Raw genomic sequence first — 24994 nt, 5'->3', positions numbered from 1 at the left:
TACATCCAGTCTGGCGTCAATCACCATCAACAGATATGACAATAATCCATAACATTCAGTATCAAGTCTAGTGACCATCAACCTGCACCTTGAGTGTCACAAATAGAACACTGGAAAGTGTGTATTACAGAAACTCTGAACTGAACTTAAAGGGCAACTGGCCCTTAGGCCGTTTAAAACCAAATACGTTGGTTCTATGTGGCATCGATACGAGTCAAACATTCATTCTAGTGTCAAAATTGATTACAAAGTGTAAAATAGGATCATTTTGGTCAAAGTCAGTCTCGTCCAAAACTGAGTTTGTCACGACATACTTGGGGATGGATTGCGATCTTGCCCAGTGCCCACTAACAGAAGAGAAACAGCAGTGCTGATTGCGCTCTATCCAATCGTAGCAGCCAGACCCTCCAGACAGTGAGACGGGCCTGCCCATTACTCAGCACCTCCAGACTTGTTTACGTAAGAGAACATGGCGCCAATGTTATGTTGAAATAACCCTGGGCCCTAAGCCCTTTTATGGAGTGGCCACTTGCTGATGTCTTTCTTAGTGTCAATCACTTGAGTCTGCCACTTATTTGGCCAAAATGAGAATTGAGACGATCAGAGTGCACTTGTATCCCAACTGGAACTAGTCAATATTCTTAAACCAATTCGTAAGCATAGTGTCCCCCCACAACTGTTTTGTAACATCATTCCCTATTAAACACTGCCGGACAGGCACACTCTGGTAATGGTGAGAAAGTCGTAAAAAGCTAAACTGCGCCGAAGCGTACACGTTACACCTCGCCAGTGACTTGATAAGCTGATTGTGGCCTGGCTGTTCAATGTGCCTGACGGATACTATTTTCTAGCTTCATTGACAAACACAGAGTTGGAACTTAGCTGGCTAGCAAGTGATTTTTAAGGCACTGATAAACAGCGTGTAGCTTGTGCTTTATTTGCTTCTACACCTGCATTGCTTGCTGTTTGGGGTTTTAGGCTGGGTTTCTGTACAGCACTTTGAGATATCAGCTGATCTAAGAAGGGCGATATAAATACATTTGATTTGATATTTAGCATAGTTTGACAGCTTGCAGATGATGAAGTTGTAGACATGTTGTTGTTCTCAGAAGTCAGTCCCGAGCGTCTAGCCACTCGATAAACTAGTCGGTGCACAGCAGAGAATCTATCATGCACATTTTGTTTACTTGAGAAATACTGCACCAAACACCTTAGCTAGATGTCAAATTGCGTGACTAAGACCTTCTCTGCAAAAACTTCTAAATCAAATACAGATTTCTTGATTACAGATTAGTTCTATTTAAATATTTTGAGGAAGTGGCTATGCTGTTGCTACGGTGACTCGGGAGGGACAAACAACAGTACCTGCCACGGTACAATTAAGCAATATGGCCTGAGGGGGGTGCGGTATATGGCCAATATATACCACGGCTAAAGGCTGTTCTTATGCACAACGCAACGCCGAGTGCCTGGATACAGCCCTTAGCCGTGGTATATTGGCCATATACCACAAACCCATGAGGTGCCTTATTGCTATTATAAACTGGTTACCAACATAATTAGAGCAGTAAAAATACATGTTTTGTCATACCCGTGGTATATGATCTGATATACCACGACTGTCAGCCAATCAGTATTCGGGGCTCGAACCAACCAGTTTATAATATGCAAACATATCACACCCACATCAAACCACAACTCTCATAAGGCTTCAGTCATGGCCGCTAGCATTTCTTAATGAGCGATCTTCAAAACGAGGCCAAATCAGTGCAGTCATCCTTTAAGACATCTTCTTATACCTTTAATAAAAATTAAAAATATTAATTTCTTTGCGGCAGCATTGGCTCTTTCAGTGTTTCCTATAACTGAGATTTGGTTTAAAAGCTAAAATCCTCTATTTTTATAGTAACCATCAAAGTTGCAATTTTTCATAGAACTGAAATCTCACTAAAATTCCCCTTTTCATCCTGTGGGATCCCCTCCTCAGCTCGAAGATCTACGGCGACGGGAACGCAGTGCCTCGCATCCTGAAGTTCCTGCAGACCATCGACCTTGATGAGCCGCTGCAGAAGACCTTCTGCTTCCCCCCCGTCAAGGAGTGGGACATCTCCCAGGACATCGACCACATCCTGGAGACTCAGAGCGCCCTAGCTGTCGACCTGGGGGGGACCAACCTCCGCGTGGCCATCGTCAGCATGAGGGTACGGTGGTAGGGGGGGGGGTCGTGATTGGTTTTTAGTCGTGATTGGTTTAAACCATAAATCATCTTCCTGGTTGTACATCAGCAAAATAAGCATACAGTACATTACACTATCCATCTATTCTCACACTGCCGTGTGCTTCCAAGATTTCTATCTCACCATCCATGTGTGTTCATTATCCCTCTACACCCAACTAGTTCAGGTTTGTGATGAATACCCATAACCACCAAAGATGGAACTAGAAAAGTTGCAGATAAAAAGATGATGGACAGTTGAAGTCTGAGGTTTACATACACTTAGGTTGGAGTCATTAAAACAAATTTTTCACTCCACAAATTTCTTGTTAACAAACTATAGTTTTGGCAAGTCGGTTAGGGCATCTACTTTGCATGACACAAGTAATTTTTCCAACAATTGTTTACAGACAGATTGTTTCACTGTATCACAATTCCAGTGGGTCAGAAGTTTACATACACTCAGTTGACTGTGCCTTTTAAACAGCTTGAAAAATTCCAGAAAATGATGTCATGGCTTTAGAAGCTTCTGATAGGCTAATTGACATCATTTGAGTCAATTGGAGGTGTACCTGTGGATGTATTTCAAGACCTACCTTCAAACTCAGTGCCTCTTTGCTTGACATCATGGGAAAATCAAAAGAAATTAGCCAAGACCTCAGAATTTTTTTTGATTTCCACAAGTCTGGTTCATCCTTGGGAGCAATTTCCAAATGCCTGAAGATACCACATTCATCTATACAAACAATAGTACGCAAGTATAAACACCATTGGACCACGCAGCCGTCATACCGCTCAGGAAGGAGACGCGTTCTGTCTCCTAGAGATTAACGTACTTTGGTGTGAGAAGTGCAAATCAATCTCAGAACAACAGCAAAGGACCTTGTGAAGATTCTGGAGGAAACGGGTACAAAAGTATCTATATCCATAGTAAAACGAGTCCTATATCGACAACCTGAATGGTCGCTCAGCAAAGAAGAAGCCACTGCTCCAAAACCGCCATAAAAAAGCCAGACTACGGTTTGCAACTGCACATGGGGACAAAGATCGTACTTTTTGGAGAAATGTCATCTGGTCTGATGAAACAAAAACGGAACTGGTTGGCCATAATGACCATCGTTATGTTTGGAGGAAAAAGGGGGATGCTTGCAAGCCGAAGAACACCATCCCAACCGTGAAGCACGGGGGTGGCAGCATCATGTTGTCGGGGTGCTTTGCTGCAGGAGGGACTGGTGCACTTCACAAAATAGATGACATCATGAGGGAGGAACATTATGTGGATATATTGAAGCAACATCTCAAGACATCAGTCAGGAAGTTAAAGCTTGGTCGCAAATGGGTCTTCCAAATGGACAATGACCCCAAGCATACTTCCAAAGTTGTGGCAAAATGGCTTAAAGACAACGAAGTCAAGGCATTGGAGTGGCCATCACAAAGCCCTGACCTGAATCCCATAGAAAATTTGTGGGCAGAACTGAAAAAGCGTGTGCGAGTAAGGAGGCATACAAACCTGACTCAGTTACTCCAGCTCTCTTAGATGGAATGGGCCAAATGGGCCACAATTCACCCAACTTATTGTGGGAAGCTTGTAGAAGGCTACCCGAAACTTTTGACACAAGTTGAAATTGTTTAAGGCAATGCTACCAAAACTAATTGAGTGTATGTAAACTTCTGACCCACTGGGAATGTGATGAAAGAAATAAAAGCTGAAATAAATCATTCTCTCTACTATTATTCTGACATTTCACATTCTTACAATAAAGTGGTGATCCTAACTGACCTAAGACCGGGAATTTTTACAAGGATTAAATGTCAGGAATTGTGGAAACTGAGTTTAAATGTATTTGGCTAAGGTGAATGTACACTTCCGACTTCAACTGTACCATACCAAGGTGGCGTGATGTACAATCTGTTCTAGACCTACGCATATTTAGTGACGTTGCACTTCTCATGGAATAAGCCCGAGGCCTGTACCATTTCTAGCCTTTTTTACCCTGACCCACCTTCCTCTTATCAAGCCACGAACTGTCCCGCTCCATCTTTGGAGGATGCCGCTTTCAAAGACTTGGCCTCTATTGGTTGACCTAACTATAGCTAGGCTACTCATGATGTATTGCTTGTTTAGTTTTTGCTTTTGAAGTGGTTTCAGGTGATGAAAGCGCTATAGAAATGTAATTTGTTATTTGTCCCGGGCATGTGTATTATCTAAAACTTATTTTCGTCGGTGAGTAAGTTGGAGTTGAACACAAATGTCAACAGTGAGAAGTCATCTTCTAACCATTTAGTTCTGAAGTTGGAGATTTAGAATGTCAACAGTCAACCGATAATTCTTTAGCCTAACGGAAGTTGTCTTAAACACACATTTGTTTTATTTGATTAGGCCCCATTTTTGATTTAAGATTTGACTTTACGTGAGAACCACCATGAGCATCTGCCGCTCAGATGAAAGTGGCTGTCAGTTATAGCATTCTACTGAGACGCTGATTAAATCCCTGACGTCAGACAAGCACTGACTTGTCAACCAACACATTGTGTTGTCCATTGCTTGTGTGGCCTTCCTTATCAAAGAATGTACTAATGGGTTGATTGTGTTTGAACAAGTGGATTGATCTGCATGAAATATATTTGTGGGCAACATTTTAAAACTTTTGTGGTTCTCTGTGGCTCAGTTGGTAGAGCAAGGCACTTGTATGGTTGTGGGTTCGAGCTCTGCTGTGGCCACCGATAGTGATGCATACAAGGATGACTAAGTCGCTTCGGATAAAATTGTCTCCTAAATGGCGTATACTTTCTTATTTTATATATGGGCAACAATTAAATAACATTTAATTTTTAAAGAACATTTTATTTGAAATATTATTGTATTGGTCTGATTTATACGTATTTTTAATTGTAGGGTAAGATAGTGAAGAAGTACACCCAGGCGAACCCCAAAACTTACGAGACGAGGATGGAGCTGATACTGAAGATGTGTACGGAGGCAGTCATTGATGCTGTTCATCTCAACTGCCGGATTCTGGGAGTGGGTATGTGGCCTTCTCTCCTTCATGAAATGTCCCTTTTGTATGTTTTGATTTGCACTTGAATTTGGCGACATTTTCTTATGCGAATCTGTCAAGAAGCACATTGTTGGGTGGGGCTTGCAATTGAACCATTTCACTGTTCTTGAGCATGTGTCAAATAACTGAACTTTATTAAATGTTTTTAAATGCGTAAACCGTCACAATCTCTTGCCCCAATTTATTTGTGCTCAACGACAATAAATACGCTTCAAAGTCTGCATAGACCCTAGTTTTCTCACTATATAATCATTTTTACATTTGAGTAATTTCGCAGACAATCTTATCCAGAGAGACTTAGTGCATTCATCTTATGGTAGCTAGGTGAGACAACCACGTATCACAGTCGTAGTAAGTACATTTTTCCTCAATAAAGAAGTGGTCAGTAGCTAGTAGGAAAATACCCCTAGTTTGACAGGATCTGATTCTCTTGCAATCCCCCCCTCCCCCCCCAGGTGTGTCGACAGGGGGCAGAGTGAACCCACAGGAGGGTGTGATCCTCCACTCCACCAAGCTGATCCAGGAGTGGAGCTCCATTGACATCCGCACCCCCATCTCTGACGCCCTCCACCTGCCCGTCTGGGTCGACAACGACGGCAACTGTGCCGCCCTGGCAGAGAAGAAGTTTGGCCACGGTAAAGGAGTGGAGAACTTTGTCACCGTCATCACTGGAACAGGTAATATTGCCACCATAGAATTAGAATGATTCACTTTGGTCATTCATTTTCTGTTCATTGTATTTCTATGAAATATACATGACTGTCATTATAAAAAAGAAAGTTAAATTAAGTTAAAAGGTTATGGTAAGTAAAGGTTGAGAATTAATTCCACACCCATAATGGCGTGAGATGAGATGGATAGTAAACAATGATGACAGTATGGGTGGATCGAGTGCATAACAGGCCAATCGAAACGAGGCAATCAGATGTCAATCAGTACCTTTTTCCTTTTGAGTGGATTGAAAAGGTATTGAAAAACTGGATTTGTGTCCTGAAACAGTCCTCCACGGCTACCCCTATTGAATGAGGGATTGTTGTTGAGGCATTTGCAAACCATTTAGTTTTACAAAAGTGAGAGACTAAAAGAAAAGACCTCACCGTAAGCATGTTTTGACAATGCTACTGATACTATTAACCTCTTTGGGATAAGGGGCAGTATTTTCACGTCCGGATGAAAAGCGTGCCCAAAGTAAACTGCCTGCTACTCAGGCCCAGAAGCTAGGATATGCATATTATTAGTAGATTTGGTACTGATACTATTAAGATGTCTAATTGGTTCACTTAAACTTTTCCTGGGGACAATATTTTAATGGCATGAGGCATTGGAAACGATTGCAAAGATGAAAGCACATGCTTGTATATAATCTCTTAATTAAGGCAGTGCTTATGTGTAAATCATAATTAAGCTGTCATTAACCTAAAGCTTAAAGTTGAGACACCTCGTTATTCTATCAATAGGCTATATTTTCCCTTTCCTCGTCCCTACCTGGCCTTGAACCAGGAACCCTCTGCACACAACTGCCTCCCAGGAAGCATCGTTACCTATCGCTCAACAAAAGCCGCGGCCCTTGCGGAGCAAGGGAAACAACTTCTTCAAGGTCTCAGAGCAAAGTGACGTCACCGATTGAACCACTATTAGCGCACACCCCGCTAACTAGCTAGCCATTTCACACCGGTTACATATACATGCCAAAAAGATGTTGGATTCTGGGTAAAATTTGAAGATTGTTATACGCATAAGCATAGTATATAAAGGAGTGGAAGACTGTTTTTTATTTGAGGTTAATGGTTCTCTGTAGAAAGACAGATGGCTTTGGAATGTGTTGGGTGGACGGGAGGAGATCACAGGATTGCTAGAGGGGAAGCGGATGGACATCTGTGGATTAGGCGAAGGCGGGGTTGAGGTCAGGTCTGACAACCTGAAGGGAGAAAGTATGGTTCATTATCCTGTTACCCTCTTCCTGTGGAACCATAAGATGTAAGGATTGGCGAGAAGGAGTAGTGCCTAAAGTGGAGTATATATACTTGTAGTGGAGGAAAAATGTCTTTGTCTGAATACAGCTGTGTCGACCCTTTGGGAAGAATTCAACTTGGTTAAGCTTCTCTAGTGTCCGTGAGTTATTTACTTTAGAACCTAACAGATGGCGCTGCGAGCAGGGTTCACCACGATTTGTAGTCAAACCAAAGACTCCAGATCAGTGGAGCAGAGCTGGCAACAGACAAGGTAGGCAAGTTCCTATATCTGTTTCCACTCATTTTGACATTTTGGGGAGATGAGAATCGTAGGCTGAACATTATAGGATACGGACCTGGAGAGCCTGAGTTTAATTCAGTAGGCCCATTGTGTAACGACCGGTAGTAGCTTTGTGGTAGATGGTAAGTCCCGGAAGGTAAACCTGAACAGGTTGGTACCTGTAGGGTAAGTCCTAGGGGGTAAATCCTGAATCGCCATTTGTCGGATAATCTATTTCACTGTTTTTTTAGTGCATAATTGTTTGGGGTTTGAAACGTCTGTCTGCAAACCTGCATGGTGACATTCTTTCCATGCCTCTATCTTCTTTCATGTCAGACAACAATAGTATGGTTTTCTATAGTCATGTTCCACGTTCTGGTTGGTCCTTGGCACGTTGACAGGAAATGTGGCATGTCTGTACATTTCAAACCCTGGATGATGACTGTAAACTCTTATGACTTTTTTGCCGAAACACATTGGACGTCCTCCAGCGAGATCCCAAGTATAAATACAGTTATGTATACACACTAAAGGGTAAAACAATACGTTTTGAGCAAAATAATGTGTTTCAGACCACTGCAAACCTCAGAGTAGGGCATTCAAGGAATTGGTCTGATGGCTTTCCGGGATGTCGTCGGCCTCTCCGCTTGCTTGAGGAACAAAAGAGGAGCAATAGAGATTTTTTTATTTTACTAATACATACAAAATAAATACAAATATTGGTCATTTTAATTACTTAAACTTAACCAGTCATATCTAGAGTTGGGCCAATGCAGTTTCTGTCTGAACGTCCGGAGAGAACCACTTTCTCATCCATAGCCGCTGCTAGGTTATAATTGACGCTTCCGTGCTGTTTATTTCTGAATGGAATGGGAAAACTAATGAATATGTCCAGTGAAAGCTGATATGCAATTTGTTGACAACACATGACAGACTTGGATACACATGTTAATCAATAAAAACGTCAAAATTCCCTCCGTTTCGCATGTTTACAGCTGGTCATTTCATAGAGGGAATTGTCGGCAGCGCTCTCGTGTTACATCTCCAAAATGTAGAGAATAAAGACACTAACATGGCATCCGTTATAAAATCTGACCGCCCGCACTCTCTATATATGTCTCTGGACTTGACCGTTGTGTAATTTCTGAACAGGTGTAGCTACCCAATGAGCAATACTCTTCCTGCTTTGCACAGGATCCGTTCTTAGCTAAATGCCGTCGTCCATAGTGACAAATTAAGTTGTTTTGATTGCTACGTTGCTCTACCATTTGTATTGCTAGCTGAAGTATCTAATTATAAAATGTTAAACCTACGCCCCGGTTTGTCATTGATCAAGGAGCAAACATAACAATTAACTGAATAACTAGCAATCTTGCTTAGCTAGCTAGTGTTAGCCATCATCAAGCTGGTGCACAACAAAGATACACCACATGTTAGTTTTTCTGTGAGTCACAACATAAGGCTTGTTCGTTCTTGCCAGCGTAGATACTGTGGCAGACCAGGGGGTTTGGTCAAGACGTTTACACAGATCAGACAGAGTAGGATTAGCTCGGTTTCAAGGGTGTTTATTTAAATAATACATCAAAAGGATAGGTCTCCCCCATGAGACCCTCTCCGGGACACCGTCTTTTGGGCTCCGGGTCTTGCTGTATCCTGTCGGGCACAAAAACGGAACTCCCTCCTTTTAGCTTGGGCACCGTCTCCAACTATACAGAAGTCACCTTTCTTGCCTTGTGTGCTGCCCTTCTGGCAACTTTATGGGACTCGTACAGCTGGTGAGCAATCAGCCCTTGATTACCCACCAACCACAATCAGCCCCAATTAGTCCTGTCCGGAGAGCCCGTCGAGAGCTGGCACGTCCAGCAGAGGGAGCCATCGCCTCGTGATGTAGACTGTCTGCCACCAGGCCTCGAAGAGTTTCCCCCTGGTGGCTGACCTGCTGTACGCCACAATACGTATAGCTACGCATCATGCGTAGCTATCAAACATTTGTCACTATAGGGGTGACTTAACCTTGCTAACAAAGGACCCCAAACGAATAAGGTAGTCGTGCTGATCGGGAAGCCACACCGACATCGGCGGTGGCACCACTAACCATTCTGTTTGTTTTGTGAACAGGCATCGGCGGGGGCATCATCCAGCACAACGAGCTGATCCACGGCAGTACGTTCTGCGCAGCTGAGCTGGGCCACATTATGGTGTCTTTAGACGGGCCGGAGTGCATGTGTGGCAGCCGTGGTTGCATCGAGGCCTACGCATCAGGCATGGCCCTGCAGAAAGAAGCCAAGAGGCTCCATGACGGTTAGTTAGAACACTTCTTAATTAGATTGTTTGGTAATCCTTTACATAAAACCAAGAGGCACAATGCATGGTGGTTATAATGCATTGAAGCAGGCACTTGTTCATTGGAACACATTGGGTGTCAGTTTTCACCAGGGAGGGGATGCTAAGCTTAAAGCAACATGTCTTGTGAAAAAGAGATGTTGATTCGACCCCTGGCCCGTGTCTGTTTGGTTCTCCAGAGGAACTGCTGGAGGTGGAAGGGATGGTGGATCTGAAGAAGGCTGAGTCCGTCAGCGCCATCCACCTCATCAACGCAGCCCGCCTGGGCAACCGCAAGGCTGAAGCCGTCCTCAGAACAGGTGAGAACAGAACACTCAGAACACTCCTTATGTTGGTTGAACATCACCTTAAATCAGACCTACTCCTTCATAAGTTAAAGTAATACCTTGCCCATAGAAAGTCTACACCCCTCTTGGATTTATTCACATTTTATTGTTACAAAGTGGTATTACATTTTATGTCGTCAATGATCTACACAAAATACTCTTAAAGTGGAAGAAAAATGAAAACATAAAAAAAAAAGGTGAATGAAAATAAAGCACTAATATACCTTGATTAGATAAGTTTTGACCCCCAGTAGTCAATGCATGTTAGGGACACTTTTGGCAGTGATTACAGCTGTGAGTCTTCTTGGGTAAGTTTCCTAAGAGCTTTGCACACCTGGATTGTGCAATATGTGGCCATTTTATATATTTTTTAATTCTTCAAGCTCCGCCAAGGTTTTTTGGGATCATCGCTAGACAGCCATTTAAGTCTTGCTTTCAAACAGATTTTAAGTCAATTGTAACTTGGCCACTCAGGAGCATGTACTGTATTCTTTGTAAGCAACTCCAGTGTAGGTCATTGTCCTGCTGAAAGGTGAATTCCTCTCCCAGTGTCTGGTGTAAAGCACACTGAATCAGGTTTTCCTCTGGAATTTTGGCTGCGCCTAGCTCCATCCTGTTTCTTCTCACCCTGGAAAACTCCCCAGTATTTGCCGATGTCAAGCATACCCATACCATGATGCAGCCACCACCATGCTTGAAAATAAAAAAAATAAAAACATTTTTTTCCAGTATTACTTTAGTACCTTGTTGCATACAGGATTCATGCTTTGGAATACTTTTATTCTGTATGTTTCTTTTCACTTTGTCATTTACGTCATTATTGTGGAGTCACTACAATGTTCAGTTTTACTCCTATCACAGCCATTGAACTCTTAACTGTTTTAAAATCACCAATGGCCTCATGGTGACATCCCGGAGCAGTTTCCTTCCTGTCCTGCAGCTCAGTTCAGAAGCACTACTGCATCTTTGATGTGTCTAGGTGGTTTAATACCTCACCCACAGTATTATTATTAACTTGACCTTGCTTAAAGAGATATTCAATGTCTGATTTGCTAGTTAATCTACCAGTCACTGCCCTTCTTTGAGGCTTTCGAAAAGCTCCCTGCTTTCTGTAGATTAATCTGTGCTTGAAATTCAATACTTGACTGAAGGACCTTAGATGTTGTATGTATGGGGGAGAGAGGTAGTCATCCAGAAATCATGTCAAGCCCTATTATGTCACACTGTGAGTCCATATAACAAATTTAACTTTTGAACTCATTTAGGCTTGCCTAAACAAAGGGAATGAATACTTGTGCAATTAGTTATTTAAATTGTTATTCATTTGTAAAAATGTGTAGACTTTTCTTTTCACTTTGACATTATGGAGTATTTTGTATAGATCATTGACCAGAAATTACAATTCAATCCCACTTTTTGTAACGCAACAAAATGTGAAGAGTTGAAGGGGGTGTAGACTCTCTAGGTATTGTCCATTTATTTTCCCTCAATGACTGACCTGGTCAAATACATTTGATAAACCACTTTCCTCCCACCATCGTTTTAATTTACTAGCTGAATTATGATGCATGACAACAAGGTATCAAATGTTACCAAATGTGACATTGACATCATCGTCTAGGCCCAGTTCGAATCATTGTGCCATCTCTATGAAAGCCATCCTGTATTTTATAGCTAACCCCTCTCCCCTTTTCCTCCTCAGCTGGCATGGCCCTTGGAGTGGGCATCGTCAACATCCTCCACACGGTCAACCCCTCCCTGGTCATCCTGTCGGGGGTGCTGGCCACCCACTACCAGGCTCCTGTCCAGCAGGTCATAGGTCAGAGAGCCCTCACCTCCGCCCAGAGCATCCAGGTCCTGACATCCGACCTCGAAGAGCCCGCCTTGCTGGGGGCCGCTAGCATGGTGCTGGACTACACAACCAGGCGCATCTATTAAGAACATTACGGTGGTGGACTACACAACCAGGCGCATCTATTAAGAACATTACGGTGGTGGACTACACAACCAGGCGCATCTATTAAGAACATTGGTCAGTTGCCAAGTTCTAGTTTTCATTTAATTGGTCACCAAAGGAGGAGGGCCATATTTTGCAATTCCCTGGTGTAGAAAGATGAACTTGCTATTAGCAAATAGAAATGGCTAAGATCTACACATAGATCCACCCAATAGGATCTACATCTATACTACTATCTGACATGCTCTTCTAGCTATCGCACCTTCTATTGGACGAACCATTGGCGATAATTTATTTGTCAGACAATGACAAGTTATGTGTATTTTCCTGAGGTTTCTTCAGTGATAGACTAATTTTCAATGTCAACATATTATCATTTCTACAGCGGATGAAATGCCTAATACAGTACTTAAATGGTAGTACTATTAACTACAGTACTAAAATGGTAGTACTGAAATAGTAGTGTGTGTGTGTCTGAATACATATAACAGCCTATACAGTCATGAGTACAGCCACAGTACCAGTGAATAGCTGGGTGTGTCCAGACAAAAGATTTCAAAAGATGTGACCAAATAAGGATCATTCGCATTCATTTATGCTTGTACTACATGGCCATATTTTGACCCTCATAATTCCATGGTTTTTGTTACTTCTTACTTCTAAACGTAGAAGATGTTATTTTTTGAAGCCACGCTATGAAAGCAGCATGTTGCTACGATGTATTAACAATATATGTATTTGTCTTACCGAGCTGTAAGAGCTTCGCGCCACTATCTTATTTTGAACCAGTTCTGCAACCCACGTGACTGACCCAAGGCCTACCTTCTCTAGGACCACAGTTACGACCTACCCTCAAATGTAGTGCCAAGGCCATGTATGTCATAGTTGTCTTGACTGTGTGCTTCAATTGAAGGTGTGCTGCCAAATCACTTGTCTTCATTATCATTCTTTTTTTGTTTTATGCACACCTTTTTTTGCCTTGTCATATTTCAAGAGATTACGGTGTACAAATCAGTCATGTGATAATCCCATTTTGTGTATTCCTGCTTTTGATCATGTCATGGATAGAAGTTTATTTTACTTCACCTGGGTACTTTGTGACCTATCAATGCAAAGGTCATTTTACACATTAAAAACACTAGAAAATGGTTTGGGGTGGATTACTATATGATTAATTCAATGCTATTCATCGTTTTAGGTGTGGCTGAACTAGGCTACATCGTAAACACACCGCAGGGCTGGTTGGAATGCCAGCCTGTTTGTGCTATCATAGGATTTGCCTTTAATGTCCCAGAGGGGAAATAGTCTTCAAAACCAGCTGCGCGCGTGCGCCATCGTGCATAAATGTATTTTGTCCCTCCACAAACGCGTTCACGACACGCAGGTTAAAATATCAAAACAAACTCTGAACCAATTATATTAATTTGGGGACAGGTCAAAAAGCATTAAACATTTAGCTAGTTAGCTTGCATTTGCTAGCTAATTTGTCCTATTTAGCTAGCTTGCTGTTGCTAGCTAATTTGTCCTGGGATATAAACATTGAGTTATTTTACCTGGAATGCACAAGGTCCTCTACTCCGCCAATTAATACACACATAAAACGGTCAACCGAATCGTTTCTAGTCATCTCTCTTCCTTCCAGGCTTTTTCTTCTCGACTTTATATTGCAATTGGCAACGTTCATAAATGATGTGCATTACAGCCACTGACCTCGTTTGGTTATACCCACGTGGGTGACTGAAAGACAATGAGGAGATGGCACGTGGGTACCTGCTTCTATAAACCAATGAGGAGATGGGAGAGGCAGGACTTGCAGCGCGATCTGCGTCAGAAATAGAACTGATTTCTATTTTGGCAACGCAGACGCTCGCGAGCAGTGTGGGTGCAATAATTGAATAACAGATTTCTAAATTTATTTTGCAACGCTCGGCAATGCGTATGGAGCTCAATTCAACCTCTGCCATTGTGTCACACCCTCCATAGGAGCCTCCGACCACATTTTCATATCAAGCAGAAGTTGGCTTTAAGAGTTGAATACTCCTGATATAGACGTTCCAAATTAGGTTGCATTTGTAAAATCCACAATAGCTTGTTGCTACACAAAATATATATGAACATAACTTATGAAGCCATTAATTTGAACAGATTCAAGCTCAAAGATGTCACATTTTGACTGGCCACCTCCCAACCAACAGCGTGGCTTTGATCAAAGGTAGGCAGGTAGCCTAGTGGTTAGAGCTTTGAGCCAGTGACCGAAAGATTGCTAGATCGAATCACTGAGCTGACAAGATAAAAATCTGTCATTCTGCCCCTGAACAAGGCAGTTAACCCACTGTTCCAAGGCCGTCATTGTAAATAAGAATTTGTTCTTAACTGACTTGCCTAGTTAAATAAAGGTTAAAAAAAACATTTGAGATACTGCATATGTTGAGATGGTCTTCGCCCTAATGATGGGAGTCTTCCCAAAGGCAGGCGGTCTGCTTACCGAGGACAGATTTTAACAGGAGTAAACCCCCTCACTTCACCTCTGCCATTTTTGCCAGATTCATTTGAATCCAAGGTCAAACAGCATTAGGCCCTCCACCACTAGGGGCACAAAACAATTTCATTGAAAATGCAGTATAAAATATGTTATTTGTCTCACCTGAAATTTTACTTCCACCAATTAGGTGCAACCATAATTTGAATGTTACGGACAACACTTCAATAACGATCCTGACGACAAAAGTTTAATTCATGTTTTACTGATATTGAAATCGATGGACAATGAACATTAAAAGCAACACTTGGTGCCACAGTTAATCTTTAAACCACAATTCTACTCTGTTTATGACATTAACATTTTTTATATTGCCTGTATATGTACATTAGGTACACGCATATAGAGTACATGATGTTTACCAGGGTTGGGGGCAATTCCATTTCAATTCCAGTCAATTCAGGAAGTACACTGAAATTCCAATTCTCTTCAATGCTTTTCAATTATCAAAAATTTGATGTGGAATTGTGTACTTTCTGAATTAACTGGAATTTAAAATAGAATTGACCCCAACCTTGATGCTTACACACACATATAGATCACGTATATTTACCGTACTTGATTTGTGGTTCAAATGGGAAAAAATGCATAGATTGAAATAGTCACAATAAATGCCACAAGCTGGTTCTAAAATGGTTTCCAACAACACACTTAATAAACAGAGTTTGGTCCTTAAAAGAATAGAAACAAAAAATAAATGTGTATACTTATTTTGTTCTTTAATGACGGAAAGGAAGATGGAGAGGAATATCATCAATCCATGTACAACAACGACCCCAGGTCAGGTACGTGGGTTTGGTGGGAAATGACCCCCAGGTCAGGTAGGTGGGTTGGGTGGGTGGAAAATGACCCCCAGGTCAGGTAGGTGGGTGGAAAATGACCCCAGGTCAGGTAGTCGGGATGGGTGGGAACAACCCCAGGTCAGGTAGGTGGGTGGAAAATGACCCCAGGTCAGGTAGGTGGGTTGGGTGGGTGGAAAATGACCCCAGGTCAGGTAGTCGGGTTGGGTGGGAACGACCCCAGGTCAGGTAGTCGGGTGGGAACGACCCCAGGTCAGGTAGGTGGGAATGACCCCAGGTCAGGTAGGTGGGTTGGGTGGGTGGAAAATGACCCCAGGTCAGGTAGTCGGGTTGGGTGGGAACGACCCCAGGTAGTCGGGTTGGGTGGGAACGACCCCAGGTCAGGTAGTCGGGTGGGAACGACCCCAGGTCAGGTAGTCGGGTGGGAACGACCCCAGGTCAGGTAGTCGGGTGGGAACGACCCCAGGTCAGGTAGTCGGGTGGGAACGACCCCAGGTCAGGTAGTCGGGTGGGAACGACCCCAGGTCAGGTAGTCGGGTGGGAACGACCCCAGGTCAGGTAGTCGGGTGGGAACGACCCCAGGTCAGGTAGTCGGGTGGGAACGACCCCAGGTCAGGTAGTCGAGTCGGGTGGGAACGACCCCAGGTCAGGTAGTCGGGTCGGGTGGGAACGACCCCAGGTCAGGTAGTCGGGTCGGGTGGGAACGACCCCAGGTCAGGTAGTCGGGTCGGGTGGGAACGACCCCAGGTCAGGTAGTCGGGTCGGGTGGGAACGACCCCAGGTCAGGTAGTCGGGTCGGGTGGGAACGACCCCAGGTCAGGTAGTCGGGTCGGGTGGGAACGACCCCAGGTCAGGTAGTCGGGTCGGGTGGGAACGACCCCAGGTCAGGTAGTCGGGTCGGGTGGGAACGACCCCAGGTCAGGTAGTCGGGTCGGGTGGGAACGACCCCAGGTCAGGTAGTCGGGTCGGGTGGGAACGACCCCAGGTCAGGTAGTCGGGTCGGGTGGGAACGACCCCAGGTCAGGTAGTCGGGTCGGGTGGGAACGACCCCAGGTCAGGTAGTCGGGTCGGGTGGGAACGACCCCAGGTCAGGTAGTCGGGTCGGGTGGGAACGACCCCAGGTCAGGTAGTCGGGTCGGGTGGGAACAACCCCAGGTCAGGTAGTCGGGTCGGGTGGGAACAACCCCAGGTCAGGTAGTCGGGTCGGGTGGGAACAACCCCAGGTCAGGTAGTCGGGTCGGGTGGGAACAACCCCAGGTCAGGTAGTCGGGTCGGGTGGGAACAACCCCAGGTCAGGTAGTCGGGTCGGGTGGGAACAACCCCAGGTCAGGTAGTCGGGTTGGGTGGGAACAACCCCAGGTCAGGTAGTCGGGTTGGGTGGGAACAACCCCAGGTCAGGTAGTCGGGTTGGGTGGGAACAACCCCAGGTCAGGTAGTCGGGTTGGGTGGGAACAACCCCAGGTCAGGTAGTCGGGTTGGGTGGGAACAACCCCAGGTCAGGTAGTCGGGTTGGGTGGGAACAACCCCAGGTCAGGTAGTCGGGTTGGGTGGGAACAACCCCAGGTCAGGTAGTCGGGTTGGGTGGGAACAACCCCAGGTCAGGTAGTCGGGTTGGGTGGGAACAACCCCAGGTCAGGTAGTCGGGTTGGGTGGGAACAACCCCAGGTCAGGTAGTCGGGTTGGGTGGGAACAACCCCAGGTCAGGTAGTCGGGTTGGGTGGGAACAACCCCAGGTCAGGTAGTCGGGTTGGGTGGGAACAACCCCAGGTCAGGTAGTCGGGTTGGGTGGGAACAACCCCAGGTCAGGTAGTCGGGTTGGGTGGGAACAACCCCAGGTCAGGTAGTCGGGTTGGGTGGGAACAACCCCAGGTCAGGTAGTCGGGTTGGGTGGGAACAACCCCAGGTCAGGTAGTCGGGTTGGGTGGGAACAACCCCAGGTCAGGTAGTCGGGTTGGGTGGGAACAACCCCAGGTCAGGTAGTCGGGTTGGGTGGGAACAACCCCAGGTCAGGTAGTCGGGTTGGGTGGGAACAACCCCAGGTCAGGTAGTCGGGTTGGGTGGGAACAACCCCAGGTCAGGTAGTCGGGTTGGGTGGGAACAACCCCAGGTCAGGTAGTCGGGTTGGGTGGGAACAACCCCAGGTCAGGTAGTCGGGTTGGGTGGGAACAACCCCAGGTCAGGTAGTCGGGTTGGGTGGGAACAACCCCAGGTCAGGTAGTCGGGTTGGGTGGGAACAACCCCAGGTCAGGTAGTCGGGTTGGGTGGGAACAACCCCAGGTCAGGTAGTCGGGTTGGGTGGGAACAACCCCAGGTCAGGTAGTCGGGTTGGGTGGGAACAACCCCAGGTCAGGTAGTCGGGTTGGGTGGGAACAACCCCAGGTCAGGTAGTCGGGATGATACATTTCCCTATGAGAGTTTGGTTGCAATCTGGGTCCAGAGAGGGTTAGCAACGGGTAGAGATACAGCAGTCTCAATTCACTCCCTTCCCCTCAATGTTAACAGATCTGTAAGGTGAAAGCAACATGGTGGATTGTGGAAGCTCCACCACTACACTGCTTATACAGTACGTATGCAGAGCCTTCAGATATTCAAACACTGAATGGTTAGTGCCAAGGGGGAGGGGGCAGGGACTGAATTGAGACATGAACAGAGAGAAGAGGGTTGGGGTTAGCGGACCAGAGGGGCCTGCTTGAGGGAGATGAGGACAGAGAGAAGAGGGTTGGGGTTAGCGGACCAGAGGGGCCTGCTTGAGGGAGATGAGGACAGAGCGCATGCGGGACACATCTTTGGCCTGCTTGCTGGACTTGGGGTTGAAGTCGCAGAGGCGCGCCACGCGCTCCCACTCGGTGCCCGGGTTGTTCTCGTCCATGTCCGACAGCATGGCCTCCTCGGCCGCTCTGCAAAGGCAACACAGGAGGGGAACAGAGCTTTAGAGAGGGAGGGAGCAGGCCTGGGCCCCAGAGATCAGCAGAGCTTTACAGAGGGCCTTACTGCTTCCTGCTAACACACCACCTCCTGTGCAACACTTCAGGGATAGACATGGGGAATCCCCATATAAATACATGCAGGTAGTTTAGATCCCTTCAGCATGACATCATTTAATGAGTTGCCAATAACATTTTTTTTTAAAAGGATTCATTATCAAAACGGTGCCATTTTAGCATGGCTTTTTCATGTTGTAGTGCAACAGTTTTAGTGAGGTCTGAATCTAAAACTTTGCTTGAGGAGGAAGTGTCGAGTAGACAGCAGCGGAGGCCCAACTCAGAACAGTCCAGTCGACTCAACTACAGTACATCCAAAAATAAACATTCGCCGGGTGGCCACATCAAAAACAGACGAAGAGAACAGGGCTGGATAAGAGCACATAGCATGCCCCTATAACCCCGGTCATACAGCTAGTTAGTCACCTGCTTTTCCCTGTCAGTCTAACCAAGGGGTTTTGGAACGGCTATAAAACGCGGTTTGGTTGGTTAAAAATGCAGTTCGTCACAGAACTGGGCGGGGTGACGCCCCTAACTTGCCTTTGGTTACGTTCAAATATTCTCTCAAGATCCCAAGTATAGCATTAGGAATATGTTTTGCTTTATGTCCTTTATACTTGATGAGAGCGCTTCGTGGCAAGTTAGTTTTTTAACAACCAAAACCTGAGACTTTGCCATGCATTTGCATTTTGCTGTGGTTGGAAAGCAGACCATTTGAAATGCAGCAAATACATGTCACAATCTTCACTGATAACTTAAATCATTTTTACTCCAATACCAAACCCAAAAAGGGAATCTAATTCCACTAGAAGGCGTACAATACATAATACCTGAAATGAAATAAAATTAAAATGGTACCGTGCCACAATCACAATAAGACATTTTGAAATGCAAGCCAGAGGGCATAGCAAAACCCAATCCCACCCACTTCCACTGCCAAGGAGTTAACAAAATGAAAGAACCCCTCTATAAACTGGAACACAATACACACAGCAAAATGGGGATGAGAAGCCAATGAAAATTCACTGTCACAACGAAACTACAGATACGCACAGGACCAACGTATCACAGGAGGAGGGACACCCAGCTTCTAAAATACATGTAAATTGGCAGTGGATTCGTATTCATCTACAGCAGGGCTCTCCAATCCTGTTCCTGGAGAGCTACCCTCCTGTAGGTTCACTCCAACCCCAGTTGTAACTAACCTGATTCAGCTTATCAACCGGCTAATTAGTCAAATCAGGTGCGCTAGATTAGGGTTGGAGAGCCCTGACTACAGTCTAGTCTAATTGTGCACTACTATTGAATATCGTTTTGCCATTTTTCTAGGCTAATTTACTTTTCCCTACTAGGATATTGTCTTAGTTTTTTTTTTTTTACTTAACTGGTCTAGGCGGTAGCAAGGATGGTTAATGTGTGTGCTTAAAGGTGCATAGGAAAAGAAACAAGGAGAAACAGATCACAAGTCAGATATATAGAAATGAAAAGTAAATGAGCTTTATGCAGATGACAAAAGCCAGCATGCATTTTCCCAGAGAAAAAATAAAATAAAACTGTCATTTTCAGGGAGGGGGGGGGGGGGGGATTTCTGTTGTTGGTGCTCTAAGAAGTGTGCTTAGCTTGCAGCCTTTATCTGCTGTGCCATTGGGTTGGTTGGGTGAGGCAACAATACATGCCCTCTCTGCCTCTAGCTGTGGGTCTTTGGTTTGGCGGAGACAAGGACGCCGGGTTATACGGGAACATTTGCTCTTCAGCCATCAAATTAATGAAAAGTGGCAGAGAGATACAAGGGCTGCAATACTAAGAGGGCGAGTTAGACAACAACAGTAGCGTGTCATTCTACTGTAGACAGTGGCTTGCTAGTAGGTACTAATATCACATTTACAGACGTTTGAAGCAGCGGTGTGTCCAAGGCGCCTTCAGTTTAGAAATGCAGACGTACAAGCAACATCACCGCAACAGTTAACGGTCTACATCCAGGGCTCTGCGACAGCACCAGGCTATATGGGCTACTGAAAATAGACTTCAACCGTTGGATTTTGTCGCAAGCCGCCTCCTACGAGCCTTGGATTGTGCTAGCCGGAACGGCTCATAGGAGCAGGAGCTCATCTCCTGTTTCTGTGGCGTGCACCTCCCTGGACAGGACGCTAGTCTATTGCAGGGCCTTACCACCACATGGTATCAACACGCAGCTGAGGTAGCTACGGTTGCAGCTATACGGTTTCATCAATACATTTAACGTGGTACATCCCAAGTACCACACCTAACCAATGTTTTCTACATAGCGTCAAATTCTAGTTCTCCATGTACACATATGAATAATACAGGTATAGATATACAGGGATCTAAGAATACAAAACATTTGCAAGTGGCATGATAAAACGAAGGGACATATAGATGGATCATGGACGATGGAATTAAACAAAACCAAACTAAAACAAAATGGCCACTCGATGTACTACACTACAGTTATGGGAACAGAATTTATATGGAAACTGGGCGATGGAGCATTAAGGCTGATGCAATGACATTCAGCCTACAAATATTCACTGCATAAAAATAAAGACACCAGGTGGGTTTATATTCGTAAAAACATGCAAAAACAGTCACGCACACTCAAGATAAACGAAAGTCTACTTCTTTGAAGAATAACATCAAAACCAACAACAAAAATGAATGGGAAAGCCGAACGTAAAAATGTGTGTTAAAATGGAAGATGCGGCGTACGATTGACGCGAAAAAAGAAACAATGTTAGTTTAGCAACATACACATAACCAATCAGGTCAGAGAAGGGTTGTTTGTAGAAATCCTCATCCAGCACCCTGGAGACACAGGGGATGTCCCAGAGGAAAGCAGCAAGCAGGAAAGAGAGAGAGAGAGAGATCGGTAAAAAGGAGAACAAACGACAGAACAAACCCAGCCCAGAGCTCACACACACACAAACGTCCAAAATGGCACCCTATTCCCTACCTAGTGCACTACTTTTGACCAAAGCCCGAGGAGACTACATAGGGAATAGGGTGCCATTTGGGACGCGATTTACAAAGACCAGAAACAACATAAGAGGCAGGTTAGAGGTAGCTAGACATTTGACAGAGACTGGAACATTGGCTGATATATTATTCAGAGCAGAGGGAGAGCTTGGGTTACAGACGCTCAAGTTGGTATAAAGTCTAGGTTTTCACTGTCTTGAACACTGTAGATCACTTGAAGAACGGCAAGGAGTTCCAAAATCCTTATCCTAAGACTTATCAAACTGAAATATATATATATATATTTTTTTTTTTAACATCCTACATTTCTGTTTGCTGCTGGGGCTGTCCTGTTACCTTTCGATAGATATTAACACCAATTGATATTATAATTCCTGATCTCAACCAGATATTTCGGAATATTCCGTGCTCAAATGGCTTGTGGTTCAAGGGTCAATTCTGGGGTCTCATCATTTAGCAACAGCGTTTCACCTCTTAGCAACACCATGCATAACTTGGATTGCCGCTCCAGGTCATTATCAGAACTAAATTAACCTGTGAATGAATATACATGATTATTTTTCATTCCGGGAACATACTGTACTGATCTTTTCACTGTTCTACCATAGACTGCACACAGCTAGCCTACATCTTAGTTTAGGTCTATTTGAACCTTGAAACACATAACAGGTAGTAGAAAACATAGAGGGACCAATAGGAACCATTGCAACACAATAACTAACTATTCTGCAAGGGGATTTCAGCAGGAGAGCATGTTATTTATACTCAAATGGACAGGGTTTCCTTTCCACGGCTCCTGTAGAGAACAAGTGAGTCAGTGGACAAAAGGTTCCCTTGGAGTCCAGTGGGTTTTAGTCCTCCTGGGTCAACCTGGGGCTGTTTTTACATTGAAATACAATGACTAGACTATGCATTTTTTTTTTACAATGACTAGACTATGCATTTTTCTATGCATTTTTACCTGTTGTTCACTTTAGTCTTCTCCAGCTGCTCGTCCTGTCTAGTGTGCCACTCCTCCAGCTCTACCTTGGCCTTGTCCTTCCACTCAGACTCCTGCTTACGAGAATTAGCGTCTGGGGAAGGGGAGATTAGGAAGAAGAAAAGGTCTTATGATTCACACAGTACAGGCAATTCTCTTGAAAAGTAAGATCACAAAAAGAAGCCTTCTAAAACCAGGGGCGATTTCAACATGTGCTTAGTGTTTTTCTTGCATTGCAAGTCAGGGACATACATTTTCCAATGGTTGTGGTGTTTTTAAAGGGGCGTTCAGCGCTTTGGATTCCTTCTATTCTATTGTTATGCTGCACGCTGCTATGGTCCTCTAGCCAGGATATACCAGGGGCCTATCCTTACCTAGGACCTCGAGCCTCTCTCTCTGCTCCTCCCTCCATTTACGCAGGCTCTCTGGCTCAGCCTGCAGCCGGTCGGCACTGGAGATGGCTGAGTATGCATCAGACGGGCCGTTGCTCTCCTAACAAACACATGGGTGGTGTTCAACAGGGCACACTGTAGCAAAATTAAAACGCTTCTCACTGGACAAGTCGATAGCATGTCCCCCTTTTCACTCTGAGCATTTTCCCCCCCGTTTCGTGCATACTGAACACAACCATGGTCAATAATGACACAACCATGGCATTTAGTATTCATTAGGCTATGTTAAAACAAACATGCATGGTTAAGTATTCTAATGTTCTCCTTGAGTCAATATAATCACAATCTCTGCTGTATGACAAAATGGAAAACTTAAGATATTACCTCATGAATGTCTCCATTAACAGCACCATCCACTGCATCTGCAAAATAAATTAAACATTTATCATGAACAAAGCCACATCAAAGACAAGGAAATGGCCTACATCATCAATTAACATTACAGAGCGGCTGTGCATCAGACTTTTCTATGCGTCTTATATTATGGAATAAGACAGATATGATGGTTGCATTTGCTTTCAAAACCACCACGACCCATCACAAATCAGCAAGCTTTCACAATGATCAAATTCAGATTAATTACGGATTTGTCATTGTAAATTTGAAAAATACTAACGTTACACGTAGGTTTGTTCTAGTCTAGTGCATTGGTGCATAAACGCTTGGTTAGGCAATATCTTTACGATGAGCGATTCATTCATTGTAACTAGCTAGCTACATCCCTTCCTTAAAGAGTTGAATAACATGAAAATGTTTCGGGCCAATGTAGCTAACTAATCGGTCAATAATCTCACTTCCTGAAGGCGACAGTTTTGTATGAAAATCCAATGTCATTGAGCCATATATCAAATTGCAGTAATGAAGTGGCCAGTATGTTGGTGCAGTGGGATCAATCAATGACAGGCTTACGTTAGCAAGCTAACCAGGAAATAGACGTTATAACTAGCTAACCTGTCATTCAAAGACACGATATTTTCTGTTAGTTGATTCACGACACTTCACAAAACATCAAGATGTCAATAAGTAAAGTTGCGTGTAGCTAAATTAGCTAGCATATACACATGTAATGTAGCTACTAACTAGCGCCGTTAGCGAGCTTACAAAATGGGGTAACTAGCGTTACCTTGCGCATTACGAGCTAGTTTCCCGAATTTTTTTAAATAGATGCCCTGAAATATTGGATCCAGCCAGCTAAAATGACGTAACTTGTTTTTCTCACGATCTCTTTCATTCAAGTCCCCTGCAGACAGTCGATGTAAGTTAGCTAACTAGGTAAGGTATCTCGTTGGCTGGCTAGTTTCCTAAGTAAGATGGCTAGCTTCAGCTAGCTAACTGTGTAACTGGCTAGCACATTGCTAGGTAATTATTGCCAATTTGCTAGGCTTTGACTCCACAAAATTATACGAACGAGCTAGTTAATGTAACTTGATACGTTAAGAGTTCAGGGAACATTGTTACCGTTTGTGTCGCCTGTCAGATTGTTGTCTAGCGACGTTGGAACCTCTCCGCTGTCCAGGATGCTGAATCCTTCGTCGTTCTCAATCCCCGCGATCTCGCTTTCTTGCTGGGCCAAGAAAGCGGCAGCGGGGTCTTCTTCCGTCCCATTGCCGGCCGCAGCCTGTGGTGCGCTGAGCATGTCAAAATCGTCCATATCTAGCTATTTGATGATGGTGGCTACCTATCGATAACGTTACAGTATCTAACGGGGAGTAGATCAGTGGATGAACTCGAGAGTTAAGGGAGGAGAGAATGAAAAAGCGGAAACGCTAGCAGGGCCAGTCAGAAACTAGGAATTGTTATTGACTGTGCTGTGCACCAACCACAAAGGGAATATGATTACACCTGATACGTAAGGGTCCCATGATCTACAGCGTGCCTAGGGTTTGCCAATCTTGAATCTCAAGGGTACTATAGAATTAGGAATTAGAATATTAGTAATTTAATTTATAGCCATCTATATGCAGGCTACAGCAAGTGTGCATCATATTTTCTGCACTATAAAAATGTGTAAAGCAACGATTGTTTCAAAGAAGAAAAAAAAACATTTTAAGTGCAAAGACACGTGAATTACACTGTCAACAATACTGGCTAGTCTATGATCATAATTTTCAACTCTC

At 44.4% G+C, this 24994-nt stretch overlaps 2 protein-coding genes and 1 long non-coding RNA gene across 12 annotated transcripts in view; 2 read left to right on the top strand and 1 right to left on the bottom strand.

The window, feature by feature from the left end:
• LOC129841013 (bifunctional UDP-N-acetylglucosamine 2-epimerase/N-acetylmannosamine kinase-like) overlaps nucleotides 1-13280 on the top strand; it is a 35246-nt gene extending 21966 nt beyond the window's left edge. For 6 of the 7 annotated variants that reach the window (XM_055909109.1, XM_055909111.1, XM_055909112.1 and 3 more), the window contains 6 exons: nucleotides 1988-2201; nucleotides 5112-5241; nucleotides 5730-5951; nucleotides 9625-9807; nucleotides 10029-10148; nucleotides 11878-13280. In XM_055909109.1, coding sequence (XP_055765084.1) covers nucleotides 1988-2201; nucleotides 5112-5241; nucleotides 5730-5951; nucleotides 9625-9807; nucleotides 10029-10148; nucleotides 11878-12113 — 1105 coding nt within the window. In that variant the 3' untranslated portion in view covers nucleotides 12114-13280. Of the gene's footprint in view, nucleotides 1-1987; nucleotides 2202-5111; nucleotides 5242-5729; nucleotides 5952-9624; nucleotides 9808-9984; nucleotides 10149-11877 lie in introns of those variants that run through there. The other variant, XM_055909114.1, reaches the window with a different exon arrangement.
• Nucleotides 13281-15446: 2166 nt separating this feature from the next.
• Nucleotides 15447-16881, top strand: LOC129841017 (uncharacterized). 2 transcript variants are annotated; one of them, XR_008757266.1, is made up of 5 exons: nucleotides 15447-15505; nucleotides 15537-15600; nucleotides 15631-15665; nucleotides 15754-15792; nucleotides 16802-16881. It is a non-coding gene; the product is annotated as an uncharacterized LOC129841017 (long non-coding RNA). The 2 variants fall into 2 exon arrangements; XR_008757267.1 differs by having other exon boundaries at nucleotides 15754-15821; nucleotides 16797-16847.
• LOC129841016 (clathrin light chain A-like) lies at nucleotides 16803-24650 on the bottom strand. Of its 3 annotated transcripts, XM_055909117.1 has the most exons (7): nucleotides 24336-24650; nucleotides 23202-23239; nucleotides 22800-22917; nucleotides 22408-22519; nucleotides 21222-21275; nucleotides 19838-19873; nucleotides 16803-18368 (listed from the first exon to the last, which is right to left on the bottom strand). In XM_055909117.1, exons 1-7 carry the CDS (start codon nucleotides 24526-24528, stop codon nucleotides 18197-18199), a joined length of 723 nt encoding a protein of 240 aa, XP_055765092.1. In that variant the 5' UTR covers nucleotides 24529-24650; the 3' UTR covers nucleotides 16803-18196. The 3 variants fall into 3 exon arrangements, with proteins under 3 accessions (XP_055765092.1, XP_055765093.1, XP_055765094.1); XM_055909118.1 differs by lacking the exon at nucleotides 19838-19873 and having other exon boundaries at nucleotides 24336-24647; XM_055909119.1 differs by lacking the exons at nucleotides 19838-19873; nucleotides 21222-21275 and having other exon boundaries at nucleotides 24336-24646.
• Nucleotides 24651-24994: the final 344 nt, after the last annotated feature.

Source organism: Salvelinus fontinalis, chromosome 42 (genome assembly GCF_029448725.1).
Source record: "Salvelinus fontinalis isolate EN_2023a chromosome 42, ASM2944872v1, whole genome shotgun sequence".
NCBI classification, from domain to species: Eukaryota; Metazoa; Chordata; class Actinopteri; order Salmoniformes; family Salmonidae; genus Salvelinus; species Salvelinus fontinalis.
The sequence above is the reverse complement of the archived record's forward strand: the minus strand, read 5'-3'. Positions and strand labels throughout refer to the sequence as shown.